A 27449-nucleotide genomic window follows, 5' to 3' on the forward strand; every position below is an offset into this window, starting at 1 on the left:
GTTATACCGCTCGTTGTTCGGGATCAGCGTGTTACGTTGATGAAAAATGACCTTTTCACTACCGCGATAGAATTGAGTTACAATAAATGCACGGTAATTCAGATATTATACGTATAAAAAAATATACAATACTTTATTGCACAATCCTATAAACTAACGTAAAGTACAATGTAAAGTATAATAAGAGTGGATGGAAAGAGGAATATTTACATTTTGATTTTGGGATGAAAGATCGGGGGATCGAGGATAAAATAATAGTACAATAGTAGAAGATAATTTGTGAAAGGATTTCCAGGCCCAGTGGCTCAGATATTGCCTATCCAGCAGCTCGACCGGTTCAGAATTCAGCAGCAACGGAGGAACGAGCTCGGCCTCTGTTTCGTTGAAAAATTTATTTCGAACGATCAGCCGAAGCTCTCGTTCTCCCCGCAGCGATCGTGGCTCTTTAGTTTCTTCCTCTCGGTCTCAGCGCGACGGGAACAGCGCCAGCCGGAAGTGAGGGGACACCGGGCGGCAGATTCTCTTCTTCCGGTTCGCCGTTCTCCCCTTCGGCAAAATCAGTCTCCAGGGTTGGCGGAGGTGTCGGAATGTCGCAGTCCTCCGTCGGTGGTACGACGCATCTCAAGGACCTTCTGTCGAACACCAACATGGCGGGGCAACGTTGAAGACGAGGATATCCTCCCTGACATTGCCAGTAACGATTGCACGATTTTCCCAAGGGCACGTTTCCGTTCGGGTCGGAGGTGCAGAGAGCTGAAAAATCGATCCGTTCAGATGTCAAGTAGAAATATAGCCGGTGAAACTGTGAGATTGATTCGCTACGAGTTCGATCGATTCGTTGTTCGAAGTTCTCGCGATTTCTCAATCGCTTTGATCATCTGCATCGATTTAATCGACGCAGATGTTGGATGAGGAATTGCTGTCGATAACAGTTTCGAGCGAAGCGGTGAAAACTGTACCGGAGTGACAGTAAAACCATTAAAGCGCAGGATGATGTCGGCAGAAATTTACCGTCGCGTCTTTCATTCTACGCAAATGACCCACTTTCTTGGGACCATTATAATTTCTTTTGAATTTCTAATACCCTGATAATATTTGAAGTAAAACAAATCTTTGCGAAGAAAAAATCGTGCGTAAAAAGATATTCACCGAGTATAACTCGAACCATTGAACGAATACACGCACGGAGAGAGAGAGAGAGAGAGAGAGAGATAGATAGAGAGAGATGGAAATTAATTTCTTCACTTTCTACACAACCCGCGGGGTGCCGTGTAATGTTCATACGCTCTCGCCGTATGCCCAATTTATGACCTATTACGTAACCGAGTAAATCCCACCGCGTCTGCACGTTGAAATATCTTTGACGTGCGAGTTCGTGTTCGATACGTGCTCGAAAATAGTGAATGAACCTCGCGTCGAAACAATGAAACAGAAATGAGAATGTGAAAGAAAAGAAGAAAAGAAAGAAAACTTGACACAACAGTCAAATTCTGCGAATGTTATACCATCCATCGACCGCTGCTATTTACTATGAGGAGTCACGCAATCGTCGCCTGCTTCGACGCATGTATATACGCGTCCGCGTACCCCCGTTGAATATTAATCGGAAAAATGAACCCGGACGTTCCAGGGCCAATGACATTACGTTTGAAAATAATATTTTTCACGAATTTTATCAGTTCTTTGAAAAGCGGCCATCAATCCGCATGCTAATCGATGTTTAAAACGACAATTCCATCGAACGTTACGCGTACCGCTCGAACCTTGTCCCGCTCACGTAATCAATGGATCTTTCGAACATCGGAGAACGGAAAATGGAAGGAAGAAAAAAACAAAAATCATCGAAACAAAATACTCACGATGCTTCTGGCAACCCTCGACATTCTCGGGCCAGTCGCAGGAGTGCGTTCTTTCGTTGTAAAGAAGACCGCCGATGCAGAGTTGCTCGGTAGCCGTTCCGTTCCAACACGTCCAGTACCTGGTGCAGGACGTTTCGTGGCCAAATATTCCGTACAACCAACCGCAGTGATCAGCCCCTATCGGGGTGTTCGCCTGCCTTTTTCCCTCGCAGTAATTCGCCCGCCACGGGTAATCGCAGCCTTCGGTTACGCCGCGATGTTTACCGGCGAACACCAGACCGTTGGGGCAATCGAAAAGCTCCGGACGTCCGTTGACGCACTCCCAGTAACGGTCGCAGTATTCCAGATCGCTAACGACTCTGGCTTTCGTTTGGCAAGGGTCCTCTTGCTGCTGTTTATCACCGCTGATGCCTGCAATAGATTTTTGATTTACGGAAACCATTCGGATGCGTTCGACCTTTCGACATGGTACGACTCGTCGAGCGGTTCGCTCGCGAGATTCATTTATTCATATCTCGTTGATGTTGAGCAGCTGATTTTATCGTCTCAGATTACGACGGAGTGACGAGTTATTACCGAGAGACTCGCCTTTCATTCACGATTTGTGATTTATGGATCCAACTGGTTCTGCGTATTTCATGAAATACCAATTTATACGATGGGAAATCGAGGGAGATCTGACAGGTATTTAGATTCCGGTGTTAACGTAATTCTCAGAGCGCGAAATAAGTTTCGATTTCTATATTCAAATCATCCGGCGTTCGGCGTTTATTAATTTACTTTTGGTCAACTTTTATTTTTTTTTTTGTCAACCACGGACTCCGATGCCGGACAGAATAATCCGACACCGCTTCGCATCTGCAGCTGGATCTCGTTTCTGATGAATAATTAATCGTCAGTTGTTTCAGGATATTTTCAGTCGAGGATCAGAAATACTCCAAGGATGAGCATCGACGCGTGTCTTAAAAAGGTCGTGTTGTTTTGCGAGCTATAGTTGTAAATAACACGTTTAAATTAATAAATGCAGTCGTCGGTTATTTTCGGCGATCGAACGTCCACGTTACGTCGACCGACGAGTTTTTTGGATAATCGTTGTGAAAATTCGATCGCCTTTTTCGTAAAATTCAACCACCTCCGGATCAACGGAATACTCAATTTTCTCTCGCGTACACAAGAACGAGAATTTCAACCAGTTAAGGTGTAGCACATACCTCGAAGCTCGTCCATTTACACATTATACCTGGCATTGTACATACGACATTTTACGGCTGTGTACGCCCGGTATATAATAAATATATTATGTATAACATATACAAAAAAGGGGCGAAGTATTCAAGTAAGGTGGGAAGTGCTCAGGCATCGCGCTCCCAAGAGAACCCAAGTGAAAGTATCTAGCCTTGACTTGCAACCTTCGGGACACCCCATCTACCTCCGTCTCGATCACCACTTTAACTTCTAATCGCGAGTACATTAATCACTTCGATTAATCCGATCAATTTTTAACCCCTACCACGAGCGTAACTTGAGAGTAGAGTCTTCGACGGCGCCAAAGATTCAGGGGCCCATTGAATGAATATTTCAGAAATCGCCGGGCCTTGTTTATCTCCGTTTTGAAAAAGGGTTCGAGCGATGGATCACGTCGAGTACGGTCCACGTTGAGGTAATGGGCGCGGCCACGTATCGAATTGTGAGAATCAAGGGAGGGAGGGGTAAGGATCGGGCGAGTAAGTAATCGCGTGTAGCACGTACGGATATCTACGTACGTACACTCGGTGGGATCTCGAATGGGTATATTATTCGCCGAAGCGCGTGTAAGCTACAGGTAAGCGATTACCATTTAAAATATCACCGAGTGTACGCGATAGTTCTGAGAAGACATCTCCGAGTGGGCGATTACGTAATTCCAAAGTATCCGACGGAACCCGCCTTGAGTCCTCGACTGGGTTAGAGGCGAGTTAGTTTTACTTTCCCTTTCTTTACGACTTTGTAAATACTGGTTGGTTACAAGATACAACGTTGTTCCCGTAGGCTGACGCCGCTTATCGAAGTTCGGTTCGATCCGGAAATCGTTATATGGGTAGATAGGAAACGTGAGAAAACCGGGAAATTCGATACACCCGAGGAAAGAGTCGATTTCGTCGTTCGTAACGACTGAACGACCTTGAATATGCCGACCGTCCGTGTTACCGCACATCGCGTCCTCTTCGTTCGTCCGCGAAGCCTTGAACGCCCCTCGTATTTTTCTTTCGGCGCGTTCGCGGTTGCGGATGGCGATAATTTTACCAATTATCGCCTAGAAGCCAGCCGGTGCGATTCGCTAACCGGTAATCGATTCGATTCGCTCTGTTATGGACGCGAAGTGATATCGTTGCGCACATGGCACCACGTTGCGCGTTGAGCGCGACTCGGTGGGACGACGCCGAGTTTTCTTTATCGTTAGCACCCTGTTACGGAATCGGAAATCACACACACTCCTCAGAGAGAGTACCTCTCCCTGCAGCCCGACGAGCTACTTTCATATTTTCACCTGGCCGGTCTACCGTATGCGGAGAAAGTTTCGGTCCGATGTGTGAACCAGAGTCGATCAGCATCCATTGTTTCGGTTGTTAACGATGGTCGCCCATTTGTACAAACGTCAGAATGTCCGAACCGCGCGACTCTGATTTGGGCGACGAATTTTAAACAATCGACGATCCTCGCAAATCGGATCGAGTTGAAATCATCTTATCGATCCAAATGCGGGGTGGGTTACGAGGGAGTTGACGCGGAAAAGAGAAAAATTGAACGAACGGACCCGATGTCCGAAGGAGTGCGATAAAATATTACGCGAGCGAAAAGTGACGTAGGTCGATCTCGCGGAGCTTTTTTTGTAACTCGAGGCGAGTCTGTAGAAAAATTGAAACTCACCGTCGACAGCGAGAATCAGCAGGATGACCGGGATGGCTTGAAGAAGTCCCATGATATTCTACCACGAATATCTGATCGTCGTGTTATTGAAATATTCCTTGAAAAAACGCGACTACTTTGAATGACGATGTTTCGGCGACTGGGCCATAAAAAATTTTCCAGTTACGAGGTAATGCGGACGTGACGAGTCTACGGAGAAATAAAAATAGCGAAAGAAGACGCTCGATGGATGGGTTTTCGTGTCGGGACTGGGAGAGTCGTTTGGCTTGGGGTCTTATATGAACTCCCCACTCTTCGCGCGCGGAAGGCCCCACAAATGCTCGGATATAGTATACGCCAGGATAGTTGGTACTTCTTCTAACGAAGACCGTTGCTGCTGCAACCGTGTTTAAACGCGCCCAAGAAACTCCATTCGTCGACGGGGATACAAACGGGATAAATAGCGGCAATCCCGGGGGCAAGCCTGAAATCGTTTTACTATACGCTCCGCTGTTTAAACTGGAACTATGTACTTGGATATGCCCAAGAGATATAATCGGGGTGGGGCCTCCGGGTCCAGCGTTTATTCGCTGCGGAGGCCTTCACGGTTTCTCGACATCGCCGCCCGCCTGCAAGACCAGAGAGCGCATCTCCTCGTTCGGTGAAATTGAAAACGAAAAGGAAATCCATTAATAAAATTACTCGGAGAAAAATATGCGCGCCATTAAAAATGATGAAAAAAAAAAAAGAGTAAGATGAAAAGTAAAACTTTGTCGAGTCTACGAGCGCGGTCGCACCTCGCTTGGAAAAACATCGGGTCAAAGACTCCTCTGAGCGTAATGACTCGAGACCGATGTATATTTATAACAAAAAAAATGTTCATTCATTCCGACGAATTTTCACCGGGGCAAATTCAATTGAATGTAAGACTTGGAGTTTCTATTTTCATTACCCAATTGTTGTGATACAAATTTTGAGACTCCGGGCGAGTATGTGAGGTCGTTTCGCAATGGCGGGTATAATTCCATATTTAGAACGTGAGAAAATTCGAAAAATTCTAAACTCGCGAAAGGAGGGGGTGTATCGGCGTCGAGGTTTGTAGAAAAGATTTTTCAGAATTATAAATATTTTGAGTATATAGCGTTGAAAATTTCGTACTTTCGAATATTGCATGAGAATCAAAGAGTCGATAATTAGAAAGTTGTAAAGAATCATTATCAGTTTATGTAAACAAATGGTCATTTAATAATTGAACGAGCTCATCTACGCTATATTTATAAAAATTCGGAAGCTGCTTCGTTTCGTACGATTTATCGCGGTATATCGAGTGGCACAATAAATTAGTAAACGCGCGCTCATAGTTACGGCCATTATCTCATAACTAATCAAAAATTGGAAAGTCATCGTTTCGGCTATTTTGGAAAACCGAAGCGCACCTGCCGAGCCATTGATATTCGCGTGAAATTTTGCACGAGGCGTAAGAAATATCCACTCGCCTTGTCCCAGAAGACCGCGTACCTGCAGTGTCTGCAAGTGCCATGCAGGCATTCCGAAGCGTTGCTCGAACTGCAGAAACTCGTTGCATGAGATAAGCTCGGCATATTATTATCGGATCCGAAATAAAAATCATTCCTCATTTCTACAAATGATAAAAAAAAGCTCAGCCCGCAGCTACGAGCGTATAAAATTACACGAAGTCTTTCGCAACCGAAAAACTGAACGGCGATTCTTTTTTTTCACAATGCAGGAATAACCATCATCTATCCGAACTCCCCGTGTTCGCCACCTTGCGCGCGAGGGTCTCGTCTGGAAGTACTAAAATAACGTATCAGCTCGTTATTTTGCATGAAATTTGATTTTTAGTTCAGGGACACTCTCACGTAACGCGGGGTGCGTACAATCGTACGATTCGAGCGTCGACAACGACGATAAAGATGACGATAAACGAAGAACGCTAACAATATGAAAATAATAAAAACAGTAACGGTAACACGCCGATGAGTTTAAGCTCACGTAATTGCGTATTCATGGACTAGGACAGGAGCTAACGAATTTATCTTCGCCGCAGGATCAGAGTGGGAATGATCCCAAGAACAAGTACGGGCAAGAAAATTTAATAATAATGGAACAATACTCAAAAGTTGGGAAACTTTCACACGGTGTACGTCCGCACGTACCATGAGCGCGGAACTGTCCTCTGTCGCCATCTCGGTCGCCATGTATTTTCATACGAGCGCAAGCGAAGCAAGTTTTTGAAATTGAAATATTTATAGCTGCTGGCCGTTCGGTCGCGTAATTTTACATGGGATTCGAAAAATAATGGCCTTACCCACCGATATAATCGCTCTAGAAAGTCGGCGAGGAATTCACATTTCCCATCACAAAATGATCTTTGCGTAAAACCTGCGATTCTTTTTTTTTTCTTTTTGTTTTCTAATTAAAATTTGGAATATCTTTAATCATGAAATTGTATCGAATATTAGTTGAGGAGAGCGTAATATCGTATCAACCGCAACTAATCGCCGTCTCTATAAACTCACGGACATATTTTACCGTCGTTTATTACAGAGTAAACGGTACGATCTGAATACCTGAGTTATTTATAATTGAAACCTGTATCACTTTCATTACGCGAATTACCACGTGGACATATAATTACAGGTGGAATGCGAAACGTTACCCGCATAACCGGAGAGCAAGATGAGCTGCGTTTTCAAGGCGTTGTAACGAACAACAATTCGCAACTCCTCGCTGGATAATGATACAACAAGGTTCTCAGGTGTGCAGATACCTTCGCTAAATTTCTGGCCAGGATTCCCGTTGCCGATCTCACCTGCCGTTGTAACGAATCTCTGCTTTTCCACACGGTGGTCAGTGTTATCTGATGTCAATCCGCCGGTGACGCATATTTTTTTCTTTTATGGCGAAAAAATAGAAAACCATTCTGTAGGTGGCCTTACGTCTTGATTGACTATAAGATGTGAAGAAAAACAATTTTTCTAGATTACATTTATTCCCTTCTCCTCAATATTTGGATACTAAATGAGAGTTACACTAACCCATATCGCATCCATGGTCAAACTTTGCACGGTAAAACCAATATTACTTGTATCAATTTGCTGAAGGTAAGCTACATGTAATACAGCGGAAGCTTTTTTGACTTTTCTAAAAGTTCTACTGAATCAACTTCATCGTTATTTGAAGCAGCGATTTCATTTCTATCGATGGAGGTTTTATGAATTCTTGATTTTCCATCTCGCCACCACATTTGTACAGGTGACTCCAGAATGAATAATCAAAATTTTGATCGGTTTACAATTCCCTTTTTTTGTGGAGGTCATACGATTTTAACTCCGAGTGAAGTAGCTGGAAAATAAATATCATCAATATTTTCATTGTTTCAAATTGCGGCGTTGATACAGAATATGCATTATATGCATAAGAGTCCTTCACGATGGCGCGCATCATGTTTCAAGTGGAAACTGCCAACTGCTGCGAAGTGAGGGGCTTGAAATAAAAAATAATACGCTGCAAACAATACGTTACTTCACCAGGTTCGGTTTATTTAGCGGTTCACTTCGCACATTCTTATGCAGACACTTCGGAACTGCATAATGAGGCTTGATCCCTACATGATAATAACGACGTACGAGAATTACGAAATCACTTTTCAGGCTGATTCTTCTTCTCGATGAATTATATTCATTGTCAGACGTATCGTCTCCTTCTTCAGTGAGTTACGACTGAAACCAACCGTGATATCTCAATTTTATCGTTCTGAAAGTTGGAAAATTGGAGACAATTCGATCGATTTAGCAGACAGATCAATTTGTATTGCGAATTCGGGTACCTGAGATCAAAATACATAAGAATAGCTTGTAAACCCGAATAAAAGAAATGTTGGTTTTTGAGCAAAAATTTTTATCTTTAAAAATCGACCGTATGACACTTTTCTGACGTATTTTGATCTCAGGAATCCGATTCTGGAAGAAAAATTGATCTATCTTCAAAATTGACCGAGTTATCGCCAATTTTCACCTTTTTGGGGTCAAAGATAAAAAATTGATTTTTTTGTCTATCTTAATGTAATTTGAGCTCAGGAATCCGAATCTGGAAGAAAAATTGATCTATCTGCAAAGATGACCGAGTTATCCCCATTTTTTCGCATTTTTTTGCATAAATTTGAGGATATCTCGAAGGGAAAAAATCGTAGCTCAATTTGGACAACGGATTCGTGTTCCTGAGGTCAAAATACATAAGAAAAGTGCCATACGATCGATTTTAAAAAATAAAAATTTTTGGCCAAAATTTGAGATTTTTCCAAGGGGTACCCCTTACGATTTTTTCAAATTTTGGCCAAAATTTTTTATTTTTTAAAATTGATCGTATGGCACTTTTCTTACGTATTTTGACCTCAGCAACACGAATCCGTTGTCCAAATTGAGCTACGATTTTCTCCCTTCGAGATATCCTCAAATTTATGCAAAAAAATGCGAAAAAATGGGGATAACTCGGTCATTTTTTAAAATAGAATAATTTTTATTCCAGATTCAGATTCCTGAGCTCAAATTACATTAATATAGACTAAAAAATCAATTTTTTATTTTTGACCCCAAAAAGGTGAAAATTGGCGATAACTCGGTCAATTTTGGAGATAGATCAATTTTTCGTCCAGATTCGGATTCCTGAGATCAAAATACGTCAGAAAAGCATATTAAACCCAATTAAAACAATGATTTATTTTTTGCTTAAAATTCGAATTTGTTTTTGGTTTTTCAAGAGTAATCTCACGTATTATCAGCTCAGGAATCCAAATCTGAAAGCCAAAATCATCTACTCATGCAATCGATCGAGTAATCATCGATTATTCGCTGTTGGGAGCAAAAAAATTATCGATTGGTTCTAGTCGTAGACCCACTTTGATTCGTCGCAATCCATGCATGGGTCGAAATATTCGAATTTTTCAATTCACCAGCGACCCCGAGCTTAGCTGGAGTCAGCGTAGCCACGGGCGCGCGGTTTGTTGTGGGGTGTCACCTCTGCTCAGCCCCGAAGGTGACGGTCTCACAACAAAGCGCTGCGCTGCTGGCTACCTGACTCCAGCTAAGCTTGGGCTCCCCCGTAGACCGAGAGATTCGAATATTTCGACGCATGCATGGATTGCGACGAATCTAAGTGAGGGACTAAAACCAATCGATATGTCTAATAATTTTTCTGCTCCCAACAGCGAATAATTGATGATTACTCGATCAATTGCATGAAGAGATGATTTTGGCTTTCAGATTTGGATTCCTGAGCTGATTATACGTGAGATTACTCTTGAAGAACCAAAAACAAATTCGATTTTTGAGCAAAAAATAAACAACTCTCTTAATTAAGTTTAATACCATTTTCTTACGTATTTTGACCTCAGGAATCCAAATCTGGAAGAAAAATTGACCTATCTCCAAAATTGACCGAGTTATCGCCAATTTTCAACTTTTTGGGGTCAAAAATAAAAAATTGATTTTTTACTCTACCTTAATGTAATTTGAGCTCAGGAATCTGAATCTGAAAGAAAAATTGATCCATCTATGAAATTAATCGAGTTATCGCCATTTTTAGGCATTTTTTAGCATAAATTTGAGGATATCTCGAGGGGAAAATTTTTCAGCTCAATTTGGACAACGGATTCGTGTTCCTGAGGTCAAAATACATAAGAAAAGTGCCACACGATCAATTTTGAAAAATAAAAATTTTTGATCAAAATTTGAAAAAATCGTAAGGGGTACCCCTTGGAAAAATCCCAAATTTTGGGCAAAAATTTTTATTTTTTAAAATTGATCGTATGGCACTTTTCTTATGTATTTCGACCTCAGGAACACGAATCCGTTGTCCAAATTGAGCTAAAAAAATTTCCCTTCGAGATATCCTCAAATTTATGCCAAAAAATGCGAAAAAATGGAGATAACTCGGTCATTTTTGCAGATAAACCAATTTTTCTTTCGGATTCGGATTCCTGAGCACAAATTACATAAATATACATCAAAAAGTCAATTCTTTATTTTTGACCCCAAAAAGGTGAAAATTGGCGATAACTCGGTCAATTTTAGAGATAGGTCAATTTTTCTTCCAGAATCGGATTCCTGAGATCGAAATACTTTAGATTGGCATATAAAATGAAATATTTCCTTTTGACCCAGAATCGCTAAAATTTCAAGGTGTAGTCCTCTAGTTTTTTTCGTTTTTCAACCCCAAAAGTCGAAAAAAATCAACCTTGGTATATTACCTCTACAATCAATTGATCATCATCGGCTCGCATAAATCACGACGATATCATTGGAGCTAAAATTACACGTATGATTGCGGCGAGCCTCGTCTTCGAATGACAATCTTTGCCATATGAATTTCTCGATGACGTACGGATTCTCAGTCAGCGCAAATCAACCATACAACTTGCATTATAGGTATGCATAGAATTGAATCGCTGATGAATGGCGGGTTCGGTTTTATTCGACGAGCGTACATGAACGATCTAAAGTCCCTGAGAGCTGGCTACATGATATTTCATGAATCATTCCCGATACAGATAGTGAACAATTTTTCATCTAGAGAAAGATAAAGTATGCTCGTATACGAGCAAGCGAAGTATAGCTGCGAGCGATTCAACGTCGGGAATTAAATCGTAGGATGAAAAATAATCGAGAAAAAAAACCATACTTGTTATATTCCACTCATTTCATATCCAACGAGTATTCTATTTGGCTAATAAATTCCAATCCGACCGAGAAAAATTCTTTCACACAAATTTACCCTGCGGTAAGGATAATCCCGCTACACCATCAAGAGGTATCGTAAATGTCGCGTCTTCGTACAAATTTTTCGAGAAATTGGACCGTAAAAACATCTCGAAGATCCTTTTTTTCGGTAGCAGTTTTCGAAAGAGTATAGATCTCGCGACGTAATCTCCATTGGGTTAATTTTATCGCTGATTAAGCACGCGTCTTGTCCCACCGAAATCAACCTGTATCACGAAATCCAAGGTGTCTCCGCTGTTTTTCATAGGCGGTAAAAATTTAATTGCCTTTCGTCGGCAGCGCCGTAAGAATCCCGTGATCACGTCGTTACAAATGTACTTCAAGAAGCGTGGGACCTCGAATACTTCTGCAGCAAAGAAAAACAAAAAAAAGAAAGAAAAAAGTATTACCGGGGTGACACGCGGAATTTTCACCGTGAAAATAACCGCCATTCATAACCATGGTAATATTATTCAGACACGTTGATTAATACGAGCGTGACGTGATTTAACTGGCTCGATAGAAATAACACACTTGTCACAGAAATGATGTACTCGCGCGTAAGTGAATGGGACGCGTGTACAGTCCCGAGAGCGGTATATATATATATATTCGAAAGAAAAAGGGGGAAAAAGGAGAAAAGGAAATTGCTCGTTCGTCGCGATGTAACGCGGTTGGACAATCGAATGAAACATATCGTACAGCGGGTGAAGATAAACGCGATTGAATTTGAAGAATTCAAGCAAGAAAGGAAACTTCCTACGAGCAAAAAAGTCGTACGTGGTCCCCGGGATCGTTGGTTGTACACTGTGCGGGGCAAAAACGAGAGTGGAAATTAAAACCGACATTACAGTTTTTCTATACCACGTCGGGCATCCACGCGCACGAACGTAATCGGATATCTTATATCGCGGTTTTCAAGGTTGGATGAGACTAGAGCCGGCCGGACACACCGGGCGCATAAATCGACCGACTCCCCGATCTGCGGCTGACTGCTGCGTTTCTTTTTATTTGCGATTCTTCGTCTCGTGACGAATGGAACGTGCGATTTTACGGGTTCCTCGTCCTCTCGCCGATCGTGTAGGTGCATACGCGGTACCCCCGGGAGCTAATAAACTCGTTAATTCTACACCACACATCTGCAGTGGGAAACTTAATCACGACCGTGATACGCGGGATTTCAATTCTAACGCCGAGCTATACGTACAACATCAACTCGCGGACGGAATTATGCTCGGCTGCAAAAATAGCCTATCGTGTACAGTCGTTCCCAATCCTATCGGGAATCTCTTCCCCTCGTTCGAGACACCTTTCTTTTGTATTTTTAAGCGAAGCTATATTTAGGCGTACCTACGTCGACCATCGACCCAACTTGAATATTCAAAAGAACCCGGAGTAGTTGACCAACACCGAATACGCAAGCCTCGCGGGATTGTGACGTCTTCGGTGCAACGTTCTCAAATAATTGCGCGGCCCCGAGGACCTCTTCGCTCGTCACATTCTTCTCGCAGCGTCGTTCAATAAACATACGCGCCTAAGTATATTATACACAGTATACGAACGTACAGCTCTGTACACTCGTAATAATCGCATGGTCTTCCGAAGCTCCGAACCTCTTCGTTCGGGTGCGGGTAGATTTAATCGCTACGAGATCCCCGGGATACGGTGGCCGAAGAAGCGTATTACGTACGGTTGAAATCTATGCGCGGATGGCGAGGCACCTAATTATCCGCGAATCGACCGGTGGTCCGCGGAACGCGGAGTTGCGTCGTTCTCGTGTAAACGCGAGGCGACCGCGAAGAGGTCGACGGCGAACGGTCGGATCTCATGGCTCAAGGTCATCGGTAACCTCGGCGTAAGCGGAGGTCAATCTAGGGCAAGTTCACGATTCCGATGGGTTTTTGCCGTCCTTTACGGCGCAAAGGGCGTCACCGGGGCTGTTGACTGCCAAGGTCAAGGCTCGCTCCGGCAACCGAGGGAAGAATAGAAAGCGAATATAAGCCGCGCGCGCTTTGATCGCGAAGCGCCTCATTGTGCACGTAATCTGACGGGACGTTGCACGACGGGTGTATCGCTACGCGGTTCCTTCTAATTATACTTGGCTGCCATCGGGGCAACTGGAGGTGGTTGTCCCTGTATGCGGCTGTATCGGTCATCGGGATTTGAGAGCCTCTGCAGGGAGGAGTGTTACGGGTCTGAGAGCGGCTATATGACCCGGAGTGCAAGGACCCTCGGACCTTGACGGGCTCCGACTGACTTTTATTTTTATTTCATTTTCGCGCATCCCTCGGTCCCTTTTTTAGTTGCATTTGGGTGTTTTGTACTACTCGTTTCTTTATTTTTATTTCACATATATATTTTTTGTTAATTTTTTTCCCTTTCTTTTTTTCATACCTATATTTCTTCGACTCACCTTCTTCGCCGCTTGGGCTCCCGAGGCACCGTCCGCCTCGGGCTTCCTTCCTCGGTCCTGTTCGGCTGAAAAAAAATTCACTTCATTAGAGCGTTTAGGTAGTTCACTCCTCTCCACCTGGGGTAAGGCTTTGTCATGCGGGTATTTTGTACTCTACACTCTCGCCGTGTTTCATTTTTGATTCTCTTTTTTCTAACTTTATCTTAAGGGCGATGTTCGCCTCGCAGGAAACCCCTTTCGCCTTTTGGCCCTTTCGCCATGCCTCATTCGTGGTATACTAAATGAGATTACGCTAAGTGCCGCGTCTTGTATCTTCCTTACCGAATTTATTCGACAATCTTCGGACTACGCATCATTCCATTACATCCGACAAATAATATCGGCGAAGGTGGCCCACGTGCAGTCCTTATACCTTTGAAAAGATGTGCCGTAAAGTCGTCACAGTCGGAGCAACTCTTTAAGCAACTACTCTCTATCTCACATCTCATTATGAATCCTTGAAATATAACGCTGATAATCAATACTTGTCACATCTCATGGGGGAAAAAAAATATGATTATTATATTACATCTGCAGTTGATGCACATTGCGTTTCGTTGAAAAAAAAAAAGAAAAGAAATACAATCGCGCAGGCTACATACTCGCGTCGGCAGCGTTATCTCATTTTATTTATACCTTTGTTACACGCTGAAGTCTCGACGGGTTTTCCCCGGTCGCAATAATTTGCTCTGAATCCATACTTATATGGTCGGTACATCGATTATCTCTACTTCGAATTTGAACGCGTCAATTCAAGGGGCTCCGTCCGTCCGACGTACGAAGCTGCGGATCGACCGGAATGACGCGATATCCTTTCAGAAGGCTTCGGAGGTGCCTAGAGGAGGAGGAGGAGGAGGAGGAGGAGGTGGTTCAGAGGTGGTGTAGAGGAGCTTCAACAGGCCGGCGTTTGTTGAACTGCGTGGGAATCGGAGATAACCGCTCCACCCACCCCGAATGACTGAGCGGTACATATCGCGTTCGGACAAATTTACCACTCGCTGTTCCGATACTCGTGAGCGAGACGCTCCTCAGGCGTTCATTTTAGTAGTTCAAGTGCAGCGGGATGACGTCGTTTGATCCCCGAGATCGTATCGGTGATCCGGCACCGTTATAATCCGCTCATGATGCGCGACACGTATGCGGAGAATTTTCGTCGTCACGTAACTTTGCCAAAATGTCATACAGCTGTTGGAGTCTTTGTGGATGGACCCGAGAAGAAGCTGACACTACCGGGTTTGCCGCGGATGACGAGTCAACCTCTTAAACCCTCGAGGTATGCGGACGAGTCCGACGGGACCAACGTTCGCAAGCTGCGCTTATTTTATAAGCTGGAAATGCAGTCGGTTTCTGCGGTGAGATCTAGATACGGGTTCTCAAGGATAGTAAAAATGCGCTCAACTTCCTAATAATTTCTCCATGGAAATGATAGCTGCGTTATGCATAATGCAATGAATCCTTGTATCCTTTGTTCCATGCTCCAGCTATTATGGGCGTACGTACGGCTTTTAAATCTGTGTAGCTAGAAATATAAGACACAGCACGTGCCATTATTCTGCAAACATTGCCGGACTATAGGCAGATGCATACAATGGCGAATTTTATCCCTAAGGAATTACCGATCGCTTCTGGCGTTAACTTCTCGCCGACCAAACGCAGGTGGAAAATAAGGTCCTTAAAAGTATGTATATGTACTTGAATTATCCAGTTGGCACGGAAAAAACGAAGCGCTCGCTTTCGCAATACGTTTTCATATTATTTTATTTTATTTTATTTTTTTTTATTATTCGTAATTTTAAGGCGTACGTGAAATTAATTATCTGATTATCTGTGACCATTTATATAACGTATATCGTGTACGTACGTGTATGTCAACGAGGTATCATATTAGTTATCCGAACAAGTACATTCATTTTCGATGCTTTCCAATTTCAATTTCTGCGCTACAAGCGCTGGTAATAAAGTGATAAATAAAGTGTTATGACGTATCGCGTGGGTTATCAAATATTCGATGTGTGACGTAGCGAGCCGATATTGTCGGAACTCCGACCGGTTCCATTCGCTATCGAGAATTTTTACGCGCGTTTTGATCAACGTCGCAACGAGTGCGCGAGGAAATTGTTATCGGAGGTTGACAGAAGCGAATCGAGCGATATATTGCGTTTCGAATGGACGTGAGAAAATCTAAGGATATCAACGAAGAGGCATTGTGGAATTTGAAAATTGTAGTATTTCAAAATTCTCAAATACCGTGATACCCATATTTCAAAGCTATGTTTCTGAAAACCTGTTAAACCTGCAGCGTCGTTGAAATCAGAAGCAGCAGTTAATTCACGATTATCCCGGCTAGAGTCACGAAGTTTTCAATCGCTGACTTATTGGCAATAAATAAGAGCGAATCGGAGGCAAAGGCGTTGCGAAAACCAGCGTGGTGCCTGCACGCGGTATAACTAGCGAAGTAACATTCGAGAAGGAACATAAGATTGACTCGAGCGGAATGCAGAGACGAAAATTAACAGTTTCGCAGCGTATGACGACGAGGCAAAAAACGTACGCGCGGAGTCTCTCCTCCCGAGCGTCGCGGGAGTACTTTATCGTATCGAGGATGTTGAATAATGGCGGTGTATCGCGCGTCAAATATACACTATATTTCAAATTGCATCATACCCGCGTACCTGTGCGAATTGAAACGCGCGTTACGTAAAAAGCGCGAAGCTCCCGAGAATCGACGAAAAAGAAGAAGAAATTTTTCCGCCAAAATGCCCAAGGCAGAACTTTCAATTCTGCAAAGAAACGCTACCGCAGAAACAGAAACGCGCCGCGTCCGTACGTACGGAGGACCATAAATCTTGATGAACCAAATTGGTTGCGGGTTATGCGCCGTACGATTACACTAAGTGGTGGGCCGTGTACCGCGATGTCAAATTTATTCAATAATCATTGCGGTAATACCCGTTAAACACCTCCCCGTACATCATCCTTGTAAAAAATGAACTGTCCTCAAGGACGCGGGGCAGCCCTTGCGTGCCGCAAAACCAACAGGAGGGCCGGCCGAGCCCTGCGTCCGCCCTAACGCTGACTCCTTTTACTCTTCGAACTGCATTCCTCGGTGGGCCAGATCCGCTCCTAGATTCAGCGAGGTATTCCGGGCTGGAAGATCGGACCTCTTCGACGGTCAGCGGTTGGCTGGATTCGCCAAACTGTTTCTTAGAAGACTTTGAATATTTATACGAAGGTAGAGAATGACGCGGAGCCCCGAGGGCGTCGGGGGCCAGAAGAATCGCGCCGGTGAAAAATGACGTTCTAAAATTGCACAAAATATTTCTCTTTCCTTCTCGTCCTTAAGCGCTGACTCGAGAGACGTCCGTCTCTCTCTCTCCGTCTCGTTCGTGGCTGAGTGCGCCAGACCATCCGGAGATGTAAAATCTTAACCCGTGCGGTCTATCCGTCATCCGTGGGGTTCCGAAAATTTAAACTATCGCCGAGCTTTGTTTTCAGCAATAACTGTACGTGCGACGATAAATAATCGGGGAAATTCAAAACCCCGGGGTGATACTTCGTGCGGAATTTTTTATCTCAGCACATTAACAGCGTCTCCGCAATAATTTTCATCGCTGCCAAAGAGAAAAAGTCAAACGACAACCAAAACGATGAAAGTAGCAATTAGTATTAATTATGCAGTCTGGATATATGCGGTATGCGTATACCACCTTTTTCATATTTTTTCCCCGAAACTCTTCGATCGCTGCAGCAGACTCGAAATATTCCGAATTACTCGACGATTAAATTTTCCGCGAATGAACCTAGAGATTCTCACGATATTTTTGACTAACATTCGAGTTCCGAAAAATGAGGAATTTCATAAAAATCATCCTCACGGCGACGTGCCATTCATTATTCAAGTAGGTACACCGCAGCGTAAGATTCGCCCTCATATTTCTTCCGACCGCAAGTTGTGACCAATACGTACGTCTGGTGGCTTGCGTGTGAGTCTTATACTCGACGGCACAGTAGGAACGAACGTATTGTATACGTGTAGCGTAACCGGTAGCTCATGGAAGCCGCCAAACTTATGTCCCCAAGGATTCTGATTTTCAGACGCGTCCGAGCCACGTAGCGTCCACGACCCCGCGTCGGTGGCATAGCGTCAATGAATTCATCTCACGAATTTCAATGCAAATATACAACGCCGTAAGAAAATCATGATTTTTTTACGCCCGGATATGGCTCGCCACTTTGTCAGAATAAAATGAATAAGATAAAGAACTCGCTAAGAGCGTTCGAACAACTTCTATTCTCGTTATTTCCTTACATAGAAAAATCGGAGGGAGAATCCCGCGTATTAGATATTCGCTACGTCTGAATCGGCGCCTCGAACTTGAATCGAATGACCGAGAAGAACGGTCCCCCGTCGAAATAAACCTGACTTTACAAGCTACGGCCGAACGATACTTGCCATTGTAAAGAACACGCGGCAGGTCCGACCTTGTAATCTTTCCTTTTTTTTTTCTTTTTTTACTCTCCTTTTTTGCACAGCTAACTCTTTTAACGTTCGCCCGCAGGCTGCAGCTGTGGTGAAACGCATCTAATGTGCTACAGAAAATTGTGTCTTCGAAATTACTCGAAACACTTCTTTCCGAAGAGACCTTAACGCGGCGCAGAATCGGCAGTACGCTTTGTTTCCGAATTTCGCTTCGATTTTGTTATTCATTCGACTTCCTCCGCGTTACATCATTTATCGAAAAATATATTATTGATCGCCTCCCGTTTTTTTTTTTTTTTTTTTTTTAACCTACACCCTTTTTCGGGTGGTCCGTGAATCCCGGGCGCGACGGGAGCGACTGTATGGGTACATACATACGTCCATAAATTTAGGGATTATCAAGGATTAAGGAATTAACCACGACTCCCTCCTTATACGATATGAGACGAAACATCTGCGGTGGCGATGAAAGCGCGTGTCGGATCCGCCAAAAGAATTAATCAACCCACGTCCCCGACGCGATAAAACGAGTAGCCATATCGTCAATGTTCGCTTTAGTTTTCGAGATTCCATTCCGGTCGAACGTTAATCACCTTCGCGGTTATCGGCGAACCGCATTATCTAATCGTTCAAATTCTTCGCGACCAATTTGTCACACTCGTATGTTGTACGGATTTCTTTTCTCATTTCGACTCGATGCGGCTGACAAAAAAAGTGTCGATCAACGTCAACGGGGGATCATGATTCACGAGAGACGACCGGTATATCATGGGACGCGCGAAACCGGTTGTACTCATATTTCTCTCACAACCGTAATAGACGCGTCTTATCAGGTATAGGATCACGTCGTGCAATTGCGGGGTGCCGAGTCTCCGCGGAGACACGAGGTGGAAAAAAGCCCCGAAGTCCCACGACGATTCGTACCAGCGTTTACAAATCAATTAACCCGGGAAGCGATCGACCCGCGAAGTACCGCGACGACGCAACCTCGTCCGTGACGATCGCCCGCCGAGTGCATCACGCGTGTTTACTCGAATGGGTTGAACGAACGTACCCGACTTAGAGGTAAAGCCATGATAACGACACTTGCCGTTCGAGGGGTATGAAAAGATACTTTGTGGGCGCGGATAAACGTGCGAGCGTTCTTTCGGGTCGTTTTTTTCTTTCCCCGAATCGTTGAACCACGTCATATTTAAGTATAAGCAGGTATACGCAACGTAACAGTCGTCTGTGTAATAAGATATCCCGATTACCCGCAATTCTCGAATATCTCGGTCTTCCTTATCGCCTGGAAACTCGTCGTCGGAGGGACCGAAGAACCGGATAATAAAGTACAAGAGCTCGGTGACGCCGTTTCGGTACCAACGACACCCGTGACGCGGTCGGCCCGACACAAGGAGCTCTCCGGAGGGCAGCTTGCATTTCTGGACGTGTGCATTCCTCGCCGTAACAAACGAACGCATCTCCTTCTCTCCCGCATGTGTGTACACATTATACCTCGCGAATATACTTTTGGCCAGTGCGCCGTGCACTTCCTGCGTCCACGCTGAGTCCTGCGGGCGTCCGATTCTCCATGGTGGGGGTTGTCCTATGTAAGCCCTGAACAGCCAGGTCCAGTCCACAGCATCAGAACTCGAACCCTGGACTTCGCAACGACGACCAAACGTGTCTGCAAACATTGTCGACGTTAGAGATCGGTTCGCATTGGAAATTCGTCGGGGAAATCCCGCCGTGCGAGAAAAATCTGGCGACACATTTTTAACGCGCAGTGATTTTTATCGAACGAGTAATTTTTTTTTCATCGCACCGTTCCGCGATATCGGCGGCAATGATCTATTTTTATTTATCGGCTCTTTTGAGCATCGCGGCCGCACAGGGACCCGACATCGAAGCTACCCAATTCACTTATCCACAACGAGAACAAGGTAAGGTATCTTAATGTCCTTCCATTGACCCGTCGGAAATTTTACCGCCAAACACCCCGGTAACGAAACACTCCGCGAGTCACTCGGTGGATCCCGACGACGTTCGCGCGGTTGTTTATTCGAATTTAGAATCAGATTAAATTCGAGGGATGAAGTTTTGCTACGAAAACAAGTGGAGAGGTGGTCGGGAACAGGTCTGTAAACGTTTAGATTCCATATCGCACTGGACGAGTACGAGCAAACGTGACTTACTTCGAGCAGAACCACCATTGTTTCTACGACCTCGCATGACAAATACGTCGAATTTACAATTCATCGACTCGGACACCGGGTACGCCGCACGCGAACATTTGTTGAATTAGTACGACTCGCGAACCCCGCGAACATAACTGAAAATTTGTCATTTTCGTGTAACACATTTCAGCACAATCGAGGATACACTATATTTACGATTGATTCGGTTGAGTTTGCGACGATAATTTGTAACCATATCCGCGTCGACTCGATGAATTTTTCAATTCCGTACAGTCTCTTCGCGGTATGGAATAGGGGAGGCCGGGGCAAGTTGGAGACGTTAAGCTTCAAGTGCGGTTTTTTAATCGATTGTAAGCGAATTTCAAAATCTTTTGGTATTTTTCAAAAGTATGAGATGTTAGCTATTAAAAAAAAAATTGACATTGAATTCGGTCATTCACAAACTACGTAATTTCCATCTTTCTGAAATTCTGCAAATTCGTCAACTTGCCCCGACCACGGGGCAAGATGGCGAATATTAGATTTTGGTTTAATGGGCCTAAAAAAATACTTTTTTCGTCAAAATATACTTCAGTTTATTCAAATCCATGAAAGATATGAAAATACAAATACGCATAGTTTATGTAGTTTAGCTTAGATATACATATACTGATAATTAACACTGGTCGCAAACGAACTGAGCTGCTCCTTCGACATTAGAACATGCCATCATTGGATCGTGTATAAATTTATTCATTTATTTATTTATCGAATTATTCAATGAGCTGCACAATCGTATGTAGCCTAAATATCGATTAACTAAACAACATGCAAAGATCTCGATAAGGACGATCCGTCAACTTGCCCCCACCATCTTGCCCCATTTGCTACTATTTGCAAAAAAAGAACCCCACAAAAAGTACATTGGTGAAAATTCGGAGATTCTATGATCTCTAGGATCTATATGCGTGTAGAAATAAAGTATTAATTCACAAGTCCGATCTTGCTTATCTGTAGTTGTGTACAACTATTTTCTTGAGCTCCAAATGTTACTTCGCACACGTCTGAAACCACAATGCCTCCGTAAAAAAGCCGGATGACCTTGCCACGCTAGCTACATCGCAAATATTATTGCGTAGAAGAGTGTTTAACACTTTTTGATAACTTACCCGGCGCTATCTGTCAAAATATTCTAAAAACAATCAATTCGTCATCTTGCCCCAGCCTCCAACTTGCCCCGGTCTCCCCTACAGAATCGAGACGTGAAGACGTGCGCCTTGATACGAACTCGATGACGCGATGCTCGCTTCTTATTCGTACGGAGGGGATCTTTACATTATTCCATGGTTATGAGCGAAAAATAAAACCCATAAAACCGAGAGCGATGTGTTTCCAGAGATATCATCTTATCCGTAAACCGCTTGGTATGTACCTGGAATACACCCAGGTCTTCGCAACTCGTACGACCCGGTGGTTCAAGTTTCTGCCTAAACGTACGACCGATGACTCTACTCCGGAGTTAATAAATCTCGAGTGATAATCCGGTGAGAGATAAGCGATCTTGTCGCAAAATGAGAGAAAAAAAAAAAATAGCGAGACGATTATTGAAATAGCTAGACGAGTAAAAACTATAGAGAGACCGTCGTGTCACCTTTCCGACCCGTTCAAAACTTATTTGAATATTAACGACGGTTACGAACGAACGTCACATAACCGTTTATGTCGCGCGAGTTCCATAAAGTATTATTTTTTTTTTTTTCCTTTTTTGTCGAAGTAGCGGCTTCGGTCTCTGAACCCACGCCGAATGCGAGAAAATATTTGTACAGAACGAATGCGTATTGTACGTATACCTGTATTCCACGGATGAAGAACAGGGAGCTTTTAAATTGGCATAATTGAAAACCCATATATGCAGATGCGCGATGCGGGCGCTAACCGGTTTCGAGGATCGCTCGCGGTTTCGAACTGGAGCGCTCGACATTAATCATATCAATTAGACGGATCAAAAATCGAAGCGGATCCAATTTATATTCCTATGATGTACGGGGCACCTGCGAAACGCTCGCTCGTGGAAGGCCGCGCCTCGAACAAGTGCTACTCCTGTAATTTATCGGAAATTTGTCGGTACGTGGACCGCTGGATATGCCGCTGATGGAATTATTAAGGACTCGCGTTCACACCTCACCGGTTCACCTTGAGCTTACTCCTCTTTTTCACCACGTTATGAGAATTAAACCCCGTGTGTACAACGAAACGGAGAAGAAAGTCAATTTTCACACTCGTGAATGGCGGACAGATATACCTAAGTTACGGGGGTACGCGAAGGGGAAACAGACACCTCGGAGATCATGTTTTACGATCGCATCCCCAACGCGATTCGCTTGTTACCAATTACCGTACGTACGAAACTCGATCTCTCGAAGAAAAAAAACAAGTTCGTCGTAATTCGATGGCATTCCGCAAACTGTGATAATATAAGCTTCGGACCTTATTCGAGAAATGTAATAAAATTCCCGGGATATTCGCGGGGCAGAAAAACCCACGTAGCAATTTCTCTACCGTGCAATCGCGAGATGTTAGCCGCGATTCCATCAACCCGTAGATTATCTCAGGAGTCGCGGCACCGCGCATACATATACTCCGGTCCGATTATGCGTTTAATTAAAAAAGTGACTCAGGCAACAATCACGCGGCATTAATTAATCCCGGGTGTAAATATGCGTGTAAACTGGTATGAAAATTTCGCTATCGAGAGAATGTCCGCACCTTTGTTGAGTAGATGGTCGCAATCTGTGGGATCGCATCGACATTCATCAGCTGGATAAACAACTTGCGGCTTGGCACAACGAGCCCGTATCGGAGGAGAAACGCCCCGTGATCGAGCCAGAGGCCAGACAGGGGTACGGTGACGTTCCTCGGCCGATTCCACCCATCCAGGTTCTACCCACGGCACCACATCCGCCGCTACCCCAAGGTTGTCTGGCTCCCAGAGGACAATTTCCGAGCCCCAGAAGCTGCGCGCATTATCTTAATTGCTGGGACGACGTCGTAATCGAACAGCAATGTCCCGGTGGGCTATTGTTCAACGAGTTAACCGGCGTATGCGACTTTGAATACAACGTATATTGCGCTGGACGACCAGCTCCCCCACCCAGTAAGTATTGAGATACCCTTCGCCACTGTGAAATCCGAGCTGTTGTTTGATAGGTGGGAAAAGAATTTCTAGTTGTTACAAATTTTCTATTCGCAAAGTCAAAAATTACGGAACATCGATAGACGTGCTTCTGTATGAATTTTAAACGCCGGTTATCTACTTTCTACTACGGTGGCTAACAACTCCTAAATTTTTAATTACCTGCAGAACTAAGCTGTAATAGACACGTAGAGATTCCTCCTAATCAGCGATCTATAGAAATATGGGTCGTATCGAGTCGTGCATGATAATTCGATTTCGCAAATTTCGTCGTCCGTTCAACCGTTCGGATTTCATAAACTTCGAATATCGTTTTGGCGCGTACAAAATGGTTGTGTGTAATCCTCGTAATGAATTTTTTATTTTTTTTTTTTTTCTAAAAACTTGACAGAAAATCATGGCGATTTATATTTTTTTTTCGCATCACTCGCGATTCCCGAAGTCATTGGACTAAAAATACGTCAGTTCGGGTTTTGTTTGATCGAGAACCGAAAAAAGAGAACACCCAGGATTACGTGACTCAATGTTCAGGTTGAATAGCACTTTTATGCGAGACGAGATAATAAGCCGTTGACGTTATATTGCAGAACCTGAATTGCCGCCAGGATCAAAAGTATGTCCCGAACCCAACGGCCGATACAGGAGTTCAACCAACTGTTCGGAATTTTACGTCTGTGTTTACCGAAAACCTGTGAAATACAGCTGCCCCCGAGGACTGGTCTATAACGAAGTAAGCTAATGACAATCGTAGCGTTTTCAAATACCTCAAATATAAATTATTACGAATTATGAATTCCTCATCAAATATATTCCGAATACAATTCGACCGACTGGCCGACATTCTGAAACTTGAAATGAAATTCTGTTTGATGAGTCGTGAAAAAAATGTAGGTCCTACCATACGCGAACAAAGCCGAGCTGCAGGATTGAATATTGAATATTAAAATTCCCTTCAGCATCAGACAGTGCTCAACCGCACTGCAGGGTTGCACTGAAATATGGAAATATAATACAAATCCGGTTGGACGGTGCACACAAGATGCATAATGCATGACCGCGTGTACATTTTTATCAAAAAAAAAAAAAAACTCGCAAACTCAGAAACAAATCTTCGAGACGAACTCTCATGCTATATGGAATCATAGGGCACGATACATCGTCATTAGATAAAAGAATGTCGAGAACTTTGGATTTTCCATCTAGGTAATATGTGAAATTTTTTCAGGATTTGGGCGTCTGCGATTATCCCTTCAGGGTCGATTGCAGAGGAGCTGCAGTTCCACCCACGATACCCCCGACTCATCCAACGCAGCCACCGACGAAACCCCCGACTCGTCCAACGCAGCCACCGACAAAACCCCCGACTTATCCAACGCAGCCGCCGACTTACCCAACGCATCCACCGACTCGCCCTACACCACCGCCGACTCGACCTCCTACTCATCCAACGCAACCTCCTACTCGGCCAACGCTACCACCGACTCGTCCTCCGACTTACCCGACGCCACCCCCGAATCCTTCGTATCCTAATTATCCACCACAAATTCCACCACAGCCCCAATATCCTCCCCAACATCCACCCCAACCGCAATATCCACCTCAACAGCCGCAGTATCCTCAGCAACCGCAGCAACCTCAGTATCCTTATCCGCCACAACAACCTCACTATCCATCTCATCCGCCCCAGTACCTCCCACAGCAACCTCAATACCCTCCTCATCGACCTCAATACCCTCAGTACCCACAGCCACCTCAACAGCCGCCTTATAATGTAGCTCGTACGGATCCAGATCCTTGGCATCAACGACCAGTAGCTTCTGAAATCGAACTCCAGGAGGAAAAAGATAAAATAGCAAAGGTAGGATCGATTTTCGAAGAGTTCGAGAACTGAGTTTATATCATCCGATCGAACAATCGCATTAATATTATTTTTCTGTCATCTGCTCAATAAAAAAAAAAAAATGATCTCCACTAAACCATCGTCGATCTCAATTTCTTCGTTTCCTCCTCATCGATCTCTTTCCTCTTTATCATCCTCCGAATTTGAAAACGATTCACCTCACGCATTGCTCGATTTATATCCATCAGGAACAACAACAACAAATTTTGCAACAATTGAGTCAGCAGGGTGTGGATATCGCGCCTTTGATATTTCAAGAAGACGCTCCACAAAAACCTCCGCTACTTAATCCCTGGGGACAATTGCACGTAATTCCTGCACAGCTCGATAAAATTCCTTGCAAGGACGGAGACATTCATAGACTGACGGATTCCTGTAGCAGCGTCGTCGTATGCAGGAAAGGTCGTCCTCAACTGGTGCGATGTAATTCTCCCGAAACTTACGACAGGGTCTCCGACTCCTGCAGGCCATTTACACTCGCGAAATGGTAAGCATTTCAGGGGACCGTCTGCGAACGTTCATTTCGATGTCGCACGGATTTGACTTTGTACGTTTGATTGAAAAAAAGTAGTACAAGGACCGATCGAAAGACAAGATCGTGCGGCAGGAAAGGATGTCCATATTTCCGACCAATCTGAACTACAAGGCGGTAATTGAACATAATCCTTTTTCTCCTTTTTTTTACAGCTAATCGAGTACCAAGCTAGAACCTTCGCTTTGTAACGCACGCTTCAATAAATCAAATTTTTTTTACAACCAGCCCTAAATCCTAAGTTATTTTACAGCCGAATTTGCTTCAATAGGAGTTGTCAAGCTCTACCTTACTGACCGAGTAACTTACCGAACAGACGGTCGCGAGACGGTCGAGGACCCTTTCACTTGTTTCAAACGTAAAGCATGGTAAAAAAGCTCGGCGGAAGCTCAGACGCTTTTAAGCTCCGGGTTCAGCCGTTCTCCACCAGATAACAGCACTGTCAATGACTAACAATAAGTACAAAGAAGTAGAAACTTACCTCGCTGGTAAGCCGCGAAGATATGTATGTACATACCTATACATATATCAAAGTTTCCCGCGTTTCTGCAATTCCAGTGATGGAAATCGAGGCGTACGGCATGTACGGCTCGCGGTTTTCAGATGCTAATGAAAAAAAGCGATATGCACGAAAGATTCCTAGAAAACTAGAGCATTCTCATACTTGGAATAATCTACGACCGTACAGCTTCTGGTCACATGCATGGCCGGCGAGCGTCGGAGCATTTGACCGCGATTGCCAAGCTGTGATCGCATGCGGAAAGGAGAACCAAAATGGCGTTCACGGTCCGAAAAATATCATTTATCTGGGCTGTACGATATGTAATTGGGACGCAATGAGAGCGAATAAATAAATTATGCTCGGGTCTCTCTTTCCGAACAAGACTCGTAGCGAAAACTTTGTTTTTTTTTTTTCTTCTTTCGTTTCCTTCGTTCTTGCAAATGGCTTTATACCGCCATGCGCCATCCTGCGCCATCGGTAGATTGACATAAGTACGTACAGATATGTAATGTAAGTGTGAAGTGGGTACCCGAGCCGGTATTTCTGATAGCAAACACCTTTGAATACGTACACGACATTCGATTTGTGTCGAGTGTAGCAAAACCTCTGTGTTGAGTTGTATGGATATTACTTTCCCATGTTGCTTTCTTGGTACTCGAGTGCCACGCCCGGCATGCGGCGACGCACCGTCCAACAAAGACCGCGGAACT

General features: G+C 44.0%; 3 protein-coding genes across 6 annotated transcripts; 1 reads left to right on the forward strand and 2 right to left on the reverse strand.

The window, feature by feature from the left end:
- Positions 1-97: 97 nt before the first annotated feature.
- Positions 98-5011, reverse strand: LOC105686599 (protein obstructor-E-like). The gene is made up of 3 exons (XM_012401564.3): positions 4767-5011; positions 1860-2270; positions 98-753 (listed from the first exon to the last, which is right to left on the reverse strand). Exons 1-3 carry the CDS (start codon positions 4816-4818, stop codon positions 446-448), a joined length of 771 nt encoding a protein of 256 aa, XP_012256987.1. The 5' UTR covers positions 4819-5011; the 3' UTR covers positions 98-445.
- On the reverse strand, positions 4847-23382 carry LOC125500067. Of its 4 annotated transcripts, XM_048651293.1 has the most exons (5): positions 20631-20920; positions 19951-20122; positions 13935-13999; positions 7805-8111; positions 4847-7716 (listed from the first exon to the last, which is right to left on the reverse strand). In XM_048651293.1, exons 1-4 carry the CDS (start codon positions 20692-20694, stop codon positions 8083-8085), a joined length of 330 nt encoding a protein of 109 aa, XP_048507250.1. In that variant the 5' UTR covers positions 20695-20920; the 3' UTR covers positions 4847-7716; positions 7805-8082. The 4 variants fall into 4 exon arrangements, 3 of the variants coding, with proteins under 3 accessions (XP_048507250.1, XP_048507251.1, XP_048507249.1); XR_007277239.1 differs by lacking the exons at positions 4847-7716; positions 7805-8111; positions 20631-20920 and adding exons at positions 8118-8488; positions 22045-23382 and having other exon boundaries at positions 14610-20122; XM_048651294.1 differs by lacking the exons at positions 4847-7716; positions 7805-8111 and adding an exon at positions 8118-8488.
- Positions 20052-26461, forward strand: LOC105686692 (basic salivary proline-rich protein 1-like). Its single transcript, XM_012401750.2, has 6 exons — positions 20052-20378; positions 23392-23766; positions 24393-24535; positions 25031-25663; positions 25894-26192; positions 26393-26461. The coding sequence occupies exons 1-6, from the start codon at positions 20282-20284 to the stop codon at positions 26394-26396; spliced, it is 1551 nt and encodes a 516-aa protein (XP_012257173.2). The 5' UTR covers positions 20052-20281; the 3' UTR covers positions 26397-26461.
- Positions 26462-27449: the final 988 nt, after the last annotated feature.

Source organism: Athalia rosae, chromosome 2, assembly GCF_917208135.1.
Source record: "Athalia rosae chromosome 2, iyAthRosa1.1, whole genome shotgun sequence".
Taxonomy (NCBI): Eukaryota; Metazoa; Arthropoda; class Insecta; order Hymenoptera; family Athaliidae; genus Athalia; species Athalia rosae.

Excerpts from the sequence above, each read along its gene's own strand:
- LOC105686692 (XM_012401750.2), top strand. The coding sequence starts at position 20,282 with ATGATCTATTTTTATTTATCGGCTCTTTTGAGCATCGCGGCCGCACAG. Across the intron at positions 23,767-24,392 it reads ACGACCAGCTCCCCCACCCA|AACCTGAATTGCCGCCAGGA; the intron begins GTAAGTATTGAG and ends GTTATATTGCAG. Across the intron at positions 25,664-25,893 it reads AAAAAGATAAAATAGCAAAG|GAACAACAACAACAAATTTT; the intron begins GTAGGATCGATT and ends TATATCCATCAG.
- LOC105686599 (XM_012401564.3), bottom strand. The coding sequence starts at position 4,818 with ATGGGACTTCTTCAAGCCATCCCGGTCATCCTGCTGATTCTCGCTGTC. Across the intron at positions 2,271-4,766 it reads GCTGATTCTCGCTGTCGACG|GCATCAGCGGTGATAAACAG; the intron begins GTGAGTTTCAAT and ends AATCTATTGCAG. Across the intron at positions 754-1,859 it reads CGAGGGTTGCCAGAAGCATC|CTCTCTGCACCTCCGACCCG; the intron begins GTGAGTATTTTG and ends TCGATTTTTCAG.
- LOC125500067 (XM_048651292.1), bottom strand. The coding sequence starts at position 20,694 with ATGAATTGTAAATTCGACGTATTTGTCATGCGAGGTCGTAGAAACAAT. Across the intron at positions 20,123-20,630 it reads CAATGGTGGTTCTGCTCGAA|ACACGTTTGGTCGTCGTTGC; the intron begins GTAAGTCACGTT and ends CAATGTTTGCAG. Across the intron at positions 14,000-19,706 it reads GAGATATTCGAGAATTGCGG|CCGAACAGGACCGAGGAAGG; the intron begins GTAATCGGGATA and ends ATTTTTTTTCAG.